The sequence below is a fragment of the Populus trichocarpa genome, chromosome 9 (genome assembly GCF_000002775.5).
Source record: "Populus trichocarpa isolate Nisqually-1 chromosome 9, P.trichocarpa_v4.1, whole genome shotgun sequence".
Taxonomy (NCBI): Eukaryota; Viridiplantae; Streptophyta; class Magnoliopsida; order Malpighiales; family Salicaceae; genus Populus; species Populus trichocarpa.
The window spans coordinates 7,562,024-7,572,454 of NC_037293.2; the positions used below are offsets into that span (position 1 = coordinate 7,562,024).

At 35.8% G+C, this 10,431-nt stretch overlaps 1 protein-coding gene across 4 annotated transcripts; it reads right to left on the reverse strand.

Annotated features, from left to right (window-relative positions):
* Nucleotides 1-1,610: 1,610 nt before the first annotated feature.
* Nucleotides 1,611-9,637, reverse strand: LOC7478777 (methylmalonate-semialdehyde dehydrogenase [acylating], mitochondrial). 4 transcript variants are annotated; one of them, XM_052455883.1, is made up of 20 exons: nt 9,358-9,633; nt 8,357-8,942; nt 7,551-7,641; nt 7,303-7,374; nt 7,036-7,197; nt 6,885-6,963; nt 6,650-6,804; nt 6,287-6,350; nt 5,658-5,737; nt 5,208-5,273; nt 4,572-4,622; nt 4,312-4,463; nt 3,640-3,730; nt 3,334-3,414; nt 2,938-3,015; nt 2,810-2,845; nt 2,682-2,725; nt 2,503-2,581; nt 2,140-2,230; nt 1,611-2,022 (listed from the first exon to the last, which is right to left on the reverse strand). In XM_052455883.1, the coding sequence occupies exons 2-20, from the start codon at nt 8,920-8,922 to the stop codon at nt 1,919-1,921; spliced, it is 2,142 nt and encodes a 713-aa protein (XP_052311843.1). In that variant the 5' UTR covers nt 8,923-8,942; nt 9,358-9,633; the 3' UTR covers nt 1,611-1,918. The 4 variants fall into 4 exon arrangements, 3 of the variants coding, with proteins under 3 accessions (XP_052311843.1, XP_002313216.3, XP_024464727.2); XM_002313180.4 differs by having other exon boundaries at nt 7,551-7,645; nt 8,361-8,942; nt 9,358-9,632; XM_024608959.2 differs by lacking the exons at nt 8,357-8,942; nt 9,358-9,633 and adding an exon at nt 8,079-8,190 and having other exon boundaries at nt 7,551-7,645.
* Between the last annotated feature and the right edge of the window lie 794 nt (nt 9,638-10,431).

Below are 10,431 nucleotides of genomic sequence, written 5' to 3' on the forward strand. Positions count from 1 at the left end.
GCACACGAGGGTCTAGCTGCTGTGGTCAATTGTGTGACTTGTTCCATTCTCGTTTCGGGTTCGACCCTTTATATGCACGCCTGTCACTCCCGCGGTGCCTTACCTGCTCCTGGGCTTGCAGGATGTCCAGTGGCCCGTGGGGAATAGTCGTGGTGTGCGTAAGTTGGTCCGGACACCCCACGTAAATCAAAAAAAAAAAAAAACAATAAATTATATATATATATAGGGGTGATTAGGAGTATTTAATTATTTTTTAAAGTATTTTTTATTTGAAAATATATTTAAATAATATTTTTTATTTTTTAAAAATTATTTTTAATATGAATATATTAAAATGATTAAAAAAACTAAAAATAATATTAATTTAAAAATAAAAATAAAAATATTTTTTTCCAAAATACTTTTCAAACATACCAAACAGATATACAGTCCTAATCCGCAGGGAAAGTTAGCAACCAGCATGAAGAGAAGAGAAGGAAAGGAACAAATTTTACTCCCTACTATCAGCGATGTTGGTCCCGCTTTCTATTTTTATTTCTCATTTGGGAACTTTTATTAGGCCGTCCAAAAAGCATGTTTAGAAAAAATATATAAATGAGAGTTTTTATTATATTTATACAAATCTATAATATATATTAATTAATCAAAAACAAATCATAGTCAAGGTAAACTGTAATTTCAAACACACCACGCTCCCAAATAAATACTTAATTAACATTTAAAAATATATTTTACCACAATATTTTTAATTAAAGTTCATTTATAAATAACAGATAATTAAAAATTATTCTTAAAAATAATAATATTGATTATTAAATAATAACGTTATTAAATATGTGTTAAAAATAAATTAAATTTTTTTTTTGAGATAAGGGAGGAGTGGATCTTGTTTTTTGTTTCTGTTTGGTCAAAACAATATATCATTTCAAGAAGAAGTTGATTTGACAGAAAAAGCCTCCACTTAAACGCCTCTTAACAAAGCGTACGTGCACGCAACTACCAAGTCAATAAACAGTAGCTCAGCTGCATCGAGTTTTATAAATCTCATTATCACTATTAATTTTAAAACTTGTAAAATTAATAAAAATACGAACAAACTAATCCAAAGCCCATATTAATAATAATAATAATAATAAAAAGTTAGAAATACTGCTGCGTTTCGTACTCAGCAGTTGGCAAATTCATCCAGTAATCCACACTGAAGAGCTGGTAGGGAGAATTAATGCCCCTTGTGGTAAAATTCGGTTTAAATTATTTTTTTTTTTTTTAAGAAAAAAGAAGGAGAGCTGACCTACTTGAAATCCGAGGAAAGGTGATCCAAAACTACTCTAACCATAGAACCCCAAGAAAGAAAAGCTTCATCTCCCTTTATATCATCCAACCATGGAGTACGCTAGTGACAGAAACCGTAATCATGCCCATTGGCCGTCCCCACCAGACTCCGTAAAAATCTAGATACATAATTGTCAAAGAGGAAGGTATAATCTGAAATCTATCTGTTTGCTGTCATGGTCTTGTTATGAAGACACAGATCGAAGGAAGGAAGGAAGCATTAATTGCTTTTAAAAACGTCACCGTTCTAAAAGGCCACACAAACGAATCGCTGCAGAAGAGAGAACCATGGCCATCACTTTATAGCATTTGATTGAAAATAACCTCATCACCACCTATAGCTCCACACTGGGTCGTCATTATCCAGGAACCATAGCATTTTTGCTGTCGCATGGAAGAAACAACCAGGCAAACAAAGAGAATGAAACCACTATGTGCCAGGACCCAAAGGCGAGATTGATTATAAACAAAAGGTACAATCTCGCCCTAGTCCAGGAAGGTAAATAATAATAATAATAATAATAATTTAGCAATTTCTGTCTCTTCTCCCTGCTATTTCTGGAGCAGTCTCTATCTAGGATGGTATCTAGGAGCTTGGCAACTGGTGAGATGACGAATCGTCACTCACTAAATCTCTCCATTGTTGAGTCACTGTTTTAACTTGGGTGTAAAACTGAATTCCAGCTTTTCCTGCGGCAGTTTATGAAACTCTGCTTTAAAACTTCAGAAACTAAGATCCCCTAAATGTGAAAGCTTTTCAAATAGGAGGCAATTCACATAGAAATCATCCAAACCACACATATTTACCGTCAAAGCTGACATCTCCAGCAAAAGATGGTTTTGCGCTAATAAACGAGGAGAATGGCAGCGGAACCGAGATAGGAACATTTATCCCAACCTAAAAAAATTCCAGTTCATGTCAAACATAAAAAATTTAATGAATAAAGGGAATTGTCACAAACAAAGGTTTCACATGCGCAACAATACTTCAGAAACTAAAGCTTGCAGATTGGAGTAATCTTATTTCAAAAAAAATAAAAATTAAAAAAAGGACAGCAACATGTGAGGCCTTGATAGTGAAACACAAGTCATTCAGATGAAGGTTTCACTGTCCCTTCATCTTTTACCATTAAAAGCAGACCCATGACAGGCTGCACAGGACTATCTTACCTGCCCAACCTCAACCTCAGTCTGGAATTTCCTTGCAGCGACGCCAGATGTTGTAAATATAGAAGCTCCATTGCTATATCTAAAAGAAAGAATCAGGGCTCAGGCATAGACCATGAGACAAGTATTCAATACATTCCAATTCTATGCATGTACTGGGAGAAAGTAATAGTTGAGATTACTTATTTCCATTAACAATGTTTATGGCTTCTTCGATGCTATCAGCCTGAGAGACAAGAAAAACACGTGTTAATGTCCTGGACTAAATAGCTGGTGAGACAAATAGGAGGATGGATGGGTAGCAGCAAACCTGCATACAAAGAAGAACTGGGCCAAAAATATCCTCCTGCACAAGCAATAAGCCTCATTTAGTTTATGATGCGGTCAAGCTTGCTGGAAACCATCCAAGGTCACTTCTGTAAATATCACATAAACTACCTTGTAACATTCCATGTTGACTGTGACATCCGATAAGATGGTAGGACCAATGAAGTTCCCATTTTCATATCCTGCAACCTAGCATTAATAAATGAACTGAATTATAAAAAAATGATCGGCTTGATCATTTAAAAACTCCGGAGCAGAAACACAATTACTGGCAAGCTTCTCAGTATTGCTTAAAGCACATCACAGCTTTCATTTAAAATTCAAAACATTTATGCAGGATTCATTATAAATAATTTAATTATTTAAACTGTGAAAATCATGTGCAGATGTAAATTAAACCAAATTATCTTATCTTACTGTTGATAAAAAGAACACATACTATAAATTTGAGCAAAAGCTTATCAAGAAAACTGTTGAGACCATAGAAGACAACATAAAATTAGATACCACAATATTTCTTCCATCAAGAACTAGCTTTGCACCACTTTCAACACCTGTTTGAATCAATGTGATTATCCGTTCCTTTTCCTGTTGAGTAAAAAACAATATTGATGAATAACAAAGGTCACTAGTTGGAAATATACATGAAGAAAGTGAATTTCTCATATACACAGCAGAAGCTGCAACTCTCTCAAATATCGCATAGATGATGGGGCATTTCTCATGATCAAAATTATTATATATCAATAACTTAAAATTACTCTATCTAGAATGGAAAACTTGATAGGTCAGGAATCTGACTCTACTATGCACCTGCTTACTAATAACTGGACCAAGCTCTGCATCCGGTTCTGTTCCAGAGGTTACTTTAAGTGCCTTGGCATGCTCTACTAACTTCTCTTCCCTGGCAAAAAGGTCTAGCAAACTCAGTGAAGGAAATGCCAGTATTCTCTACTGAATCATAATTGGGAAAAAATAAAGGAATAAATTTACAAAAGAACGTAACATTGTAACATATATCTGATATCTATGGTTTCATTCACTACCTTCGTTTGAGATAATTCACCCCATACCTTTCAAACATTTTGCTTTGGCAAAAGTTCTTTTTTAAGAAATGTAACCTCAAAATTCAAACAAGGTTTTATTAAACTTAAAGGATATTGCTATTGTTTTCACGATAGGGGTGCACCTGGACCAGCACTTAAGCAGCCAATAAATCACTTCCTAGACATTCCATTGAAGAAAGGGGGTAAACAAAGACATGATCGACTACCAACCACTAAGGGGGGTTTAGGACCACTGACTTCCATAAAGAATCGCTGCGACAAATTATATAAGTTGGTAGGTCTAAACAAAAAATTCTCCACAAATGCTTACAACTTTTACCTCCAACAACTTTGATTCAGTTTTACCAGATTAAAATCCAAGGTATTTTTTTTAGATAAAAAAATCCAAAGAAATTAAAACAAGTATAAAAAAAAATACCATGGGCCTAGGCCTCCAACAAAGACAGCCATGTTCAGGGCCATGCACTTTTGTCCTGCACCACCAAAGCCAGCAGCAACTAGAGCATTTATGGTAGCACCCACACTTGCATCGGGCATGATAACTGCATGATTTTTGGCTCCAATATTGGACTGAAGTAAAAAGGTCAGCCAGCAGTTAATGTCCAATAACGATTCATGTCATCTATATAGCCTCATAAAATGAACTGCACACTTACTAAAAGCATTATTTGGAGTTACCTGTGTACGTTTTCCTTTAGCTGATGCTCTTGCATACACATAAGCACCAACCTATGAGAACATAATGACAAGATTAAAATACTCTTCAACAATACATTCAAACAAGGCAAATAGAACCATACTTCTTGTAAGTTACACTGCTGAGTCTAGCTCCCACCCAAGGAGTAAACCGTCAAATAATAAATCCACAACCTTGACCTTGACTTAATAATACAAATTAAGGTGATGTTGATGCAGGGCTTCAAATTACCCCTGCAACCATTATCCTCTTTCTCTGGTACAATTTAGAGATGGGCATTTAAAGAGGGTAACAATCCCCCTTTTCATCCCTAATGTTTTTATCTCTTTCCACTAAAAACTTATCCTTCCATCTAATAGCAAACCAAATATCCTTGTAACTTTCACACAGTTGCGGCGTTACAGTTACTCCTATAGCAATTCGCCTACACTAGTTTAGCTCAGAACCAAAAGCAGCTTAAGCGGGAAGTCATTAATTTTTACCAAAGTAAACCAACAAAAATCAGTGAATCCATCAACACAACTTGAGGGAAAATAGCAAATTCTGTGATAATATACACCTAAAAGATGCAGATTCAGCAACTTAGTGCAAAAACTTGACAGGTTGAAATTACTTACCGCATTTGGACCGACAAATGAAATAGCTTTAATATCATCGTCATCGCAAATACCATTAATAATTTCCTGCCCATATCAAATTTAGAAAATGAGAATTAAAAAAATAAGAAAAGTCACTGCAATCAAAATAACAGCGCTCATGGCAGTGACGCAAACACATAGCAAGCTCAGTTTAGTTAAAGTTCATATGAAACCAAGGACGTATTGCAAACAAGTCATGTGTGGTAGACATAAAAAAAAGGTCTTGTTTGTCACGCCTTCAATTGAAAAAGACTGAGTAGTTAAAAGCAAATGTCTTGTATTTGTTTCAGCATATGTAATTCGATCCTCTTATGCTATTCATACGGTCCACAAAGGCATGTAATGATGCAAGCAATAACCTGCATGCAATTCTTAAACTGGAAGTAAAAGTGCAAAACCAAAATTGTAATATTTAAAGTGAAACCTTACATTAGTGCCATGGACAATATTTAAGACACCATTAGGCAAACCAGCCTCCATAGCTAACTCTGCAAGCATCACAGAAGCCCCTGAAATAACACCAACCAACATATTGCTTGTAACCTGCAAATGTCTAGTAAAAAATCTTTCAAGTCGTATTAAAAGCAGATACAGAAACTCTAATTGACCTACAATCTTGGGAGCGGAGCTGCAAATAGCATAACACTTTGGAAGGCAGAACTATCTTATATCTTGGGGGTGTCATGGGCTCATGGTGCCCCAAAACTTTAAAAATTTCTTTATGCAAGTCCTAAAAGTTATTGACACTATTCAAATTTACCATTATTTCATAGGAAATAAACATTTTGCACTGCCAGATATTACTACCATTCTATAAACATCATTAGTTTATTTTATTTATTAAACGTGCCCCTATACCATTACATTTAGGCACCCTCGTTTTTTAAATCCTGGCAGATTTGCAATCCAACAGTTTACACCTGTAATGTGCTTCATGCACCAATAAAGATAGTGAAAAAGCTTTACATGAAATTAAAATGCGTGTTTCAGCTACCATGATCTAATACACCATATCAGGAAAATGGAGACATAACCACCAGGAATCATTTGGCAATCACCTGGGTCCTTCTCCGATGGCTTTAGAATAAAGGTATTACCACATGTGACAGCAATTGGAAAAATCTGCAAACAAAAAATTTAAAAACAAAGAGCAAAACCATCAGTGGTCATATCTAAACCATGTAATTTCCCTAGTCAATGTTCCTGGAGAGCTTTGAACCAGGAATGGTTTCTTTTAAATAAGCAGATAATAATAAAATGTGAAAAAATAAGTTTATTTTCATAACCATGATCTCATTTTTTATTTCTCAAGCACATAAGTTGCAGATACAATGGTGATCTGACATATCAGATACTTGAAATGAACCTGAAGTCCATATCAGATGGGCAGGTAATAACAAATGATAGTTCAACTAGCTTACCCATAGTGGGATCATAGCTGGAAACTCAAAAGGGCATATCCCAGCACAGACACCAAGTGGTTCTCTAATGCTATAGGTATCAATTCCACTCGATATGTTGGAAACAAACTCCCCAATCTGCAGAGATGCCAATCCACAAGCATGTTCCACCACCTCTACGAGGGAACATCCAAGACTTTGTAGAGCAAAGTGTCAACAAATGAGATTTCTCACAGATAACAGATAAGACACTAACCTAATCCTCGTAATACATCACCATGTGCATCCTTCAAAGTCTTTCCATGTTCAGTAGTAATGCTCATGGCTAGTTTGTCCTGCAAAAAAGTAGTAATTCACATCAATTGGACAGATATGCAGGCTAGAAGTTTATAAATCCAAAAATTTACAATATCTCTCCGAATAAGCTCTTGGAACTTGAACATGATGCGTTGACGGGTGGTAATAGGTGTGTCTCTCCACTGTGGAAAAGCTCGCTTTGCTGCAAAAACTGCAGCTCTGAACTCCTCATTTGTAGTTAGAGGAACTTGAGAAACAACTTGCTGTGTTGCCTGTCATGTTTGGATAGCATAATCATAACAAATAACTTGATAATTATTGACTAAATAACTTTGGATACATAAATCCAAATGATCTTTTAATGGAACTAAACTCACAGGATTTATGACATCGATGGACGCAAATGACTGTGAATTAACAAGTCTACCGCCAATAAAATTAGGAACCCTCTGGCACACAATACTTAGTAGGTTAAAATCCAGCATGAATATAGTGAAAAGTCCCACCAAATAGGAGCAGAACAAAAAGCATAACTCAAAAGGTAGAAATTTCTTAATGCCTCTCATCCAGGTAGCTGGGATGACTTCTGTAGGTCTAAGTTACTTCTACTTATGTCTGGGCTTACCATGGGGTAGCGCTGCCTCCAAGAAGGCTCAGCAATTGAGAGATGTTTGTCCCTTCCAGCAGATTTCTCAGGTCTCAATGACTTGAAATTTCTCACTGCACCAAAAAAAAATCAATCACCCACTGTAAGGAAATGGGCGCTTAAATAAAGGCCACCTGCCAGTAGATAACTGTATACAATGTTCTTCAACAAGATCAAAAGATGCTGTGATGTTGTATAAATTAAGGTGGTGAGATATACATCATGAAAATGTGCTCCCAGGTACCACCAAAGAAGGGGGCTCTGAGCAAAGAACTAATGCACAGATTGGGTTCATCCCTGTAGTAATAGGATGAATTAAGTTAAAGACATGAAAGCGTAAGAAGTCAGCAGCTCCCCCCACTTTCAGGTCTCAATTTAAGAGTTTTCATGGTGTGGGAACCATAATTAATCATTAATAGTTACTTAATTCATTGTAGCAGCAGCCTTGGTACAAGTCAATGGGGGAGCAAATAGAGTCTGACAAGGTTCAAAAAAAAATTATCAAACCTAAAACAGCCGAGTGACGATAATATGTTCAAGCAGCCAAAGTCACAGTGCATGAAGTTCATAAAGGTCAAACTTAATCATCTGAACATTGGCATTCTTCATCAAATACCTGGAAAATGTAGAGAGTCCAACTTCATTGGATCATGAAATGAAGGTTTCACAATGACTGATTGCACACATTTAATATGTTCAAAGCAGAATGAAAGGGGTTATAGTAAGGGAAAAAGGAAAGGAAAAAAGAAAAAGAGTGCTTGATAATAAAATATTTGCAAAGTAACCTGCCTGTCATATTTCCTTGTCGAAGTTTGGCTTTAACATTGTAAACATGCTTTGGAGTGGACAAAAGCTCTGGATTGCTTTGTCTCAGTCGCTTCAGAATCTGGCGAGGTTTTAATCCAGCTTCTGTCATCTCCTTAATCAACACAATCTCACTCTCAGAAAAGCGACGAGCAGAAGGATGTTCTGTAATGTCCTTCAGTGGCTCATGGTTGTGTGTTCCGTTTTTAATAGTAAGCACCCACAACCCATCATCCTTCTTACCCACAGCTTCAAAGGGACAGTTAGTAAGTCGTGAACCAGATCTTTTTCTGCGCTTCCGTTCAGCCGAAGTCTCTTCATCAGCTTTCTTCCTGTTACGGTAAACACCTCCCCTATCACAGCCAAGTACCACTACTCTTTCTCTCTTGGACTGCTTGATGGTTACAACATATCCTTGAGATACAGCAAAGTCCCCAACATGTTGTATAAGTTCTTCACGATCTACAAAAGTTCCAGGAGGAGGTGGTTGCATCTGCATTTGAGCTTCATCCAATCCACTTCCACTACTACTCTGAATATCCGTCATTAATATACAAACGAAACGACCTGCAACGAAGCATAATATTTATCGCATAAACATATCTTCAAATTTGGATGAATTGTCTTCCACAATTGCCAAGATAATTCTCTGCCTTCACGTACAACAAAACTAGAAAATAAAATGACGACTTGAATTCACTTTCTTTTTTTACAAAGGGATCCATTGCATGGTCTCTAGAATCACAATTTTAGTTAGTTCCAGTTCCTGTATTTTCACAGTAACCAAACAGGTAGCAAGTAGGGAAAAAAGTTATGTGCAAACAGTGCCAAGTAAAACAATCACAAATTTGAAAACTTAATTAGCATTTCAAGAATCAATTGTTTATCAAAGTGTCAGCACAACTCAACATATATTCTCCTTCAATTTTTTTCTTGTTTTCTCGGTAACCAAACTGCACAGATAAAAGTGACGGAAACTTACAGGAGAAATTGATCGAACGGTAATCGAAGGAGAAGGACGTCCGGCGAATCTAGGGAATTTGAATTTTTTATATTGCATAGATCAGTGTTGCAGAAGAATTACGAACCGTTTGTAGAGGAAACGAGTTAGGAACTGTAATTAGCTAGTTTTGGGCAAAACCAAAGTCTGGTGTTTGGCTTGAGTAAATTGAGGTGGGGTACTTGAGGAGCGTGCAGCGGATTTATCGGGCATTTTTTCTGTTTCAAACAAACAGCACTTTGGAAGGAATATTGGATGAGGCGATTTGTAAAATTACTTGTAGTGCATTTTGGTGTGTATTTGCCTTGTAATATTGTTTTTTTTTGTTTTGAAAATTATTAAATATATTTTTTATATATTTTTTTTATGATTTTAATATATTAATATTAAAAATTTTGAAATAAATTCTTTTGATCTATTTTTTATTAAGATGATGTTTTGGTAAAGTATTTTTTCTAGAAATATATAAAATAATTTATTTTATTTTTTAAAATTTATTTTTAATATTAATATATGAAAATAATTTAAAAATAAAAAATAAATTTAAAATAAAAAAATAAATTTTAATAAAAAATATGTTGAAACTGAATGTATAAACATCGCTAAAACTAATTCTACATCGCATTTCAAATCACAGTTTTGGTTTACTTGTTGCTGATAATTACATCAACCACAAAAAATCTTGAAATTTAAGGGTTTGTCATTATTATTGATCTAGTACCTAAAATACCCTTATAAGAAAGAACAAGAGGGACAGAACAAGAGGACAAAAAAAAAGAGAAGGAAACGACACTATAGAAAAATCAGCAACGCCAACAATGGTAACCTCGCCACCACCGCCAGAACCACCTCACTCTCTCAAACCATCAGCCCCCTTCCTCCCTCACCCACCAAAAAAATCTTCATTTGTCCTCTCTCACGCACTAAAGCAACCTTCCCTCTCCAACAAGCACAACCACCTCTCTAGTCACAACTATTGTTCTTCCACAACTACACATCAACCCACTCCACCACCATCGTCATCGATCAACACCACCCAGCCTTGCCAGCATCATC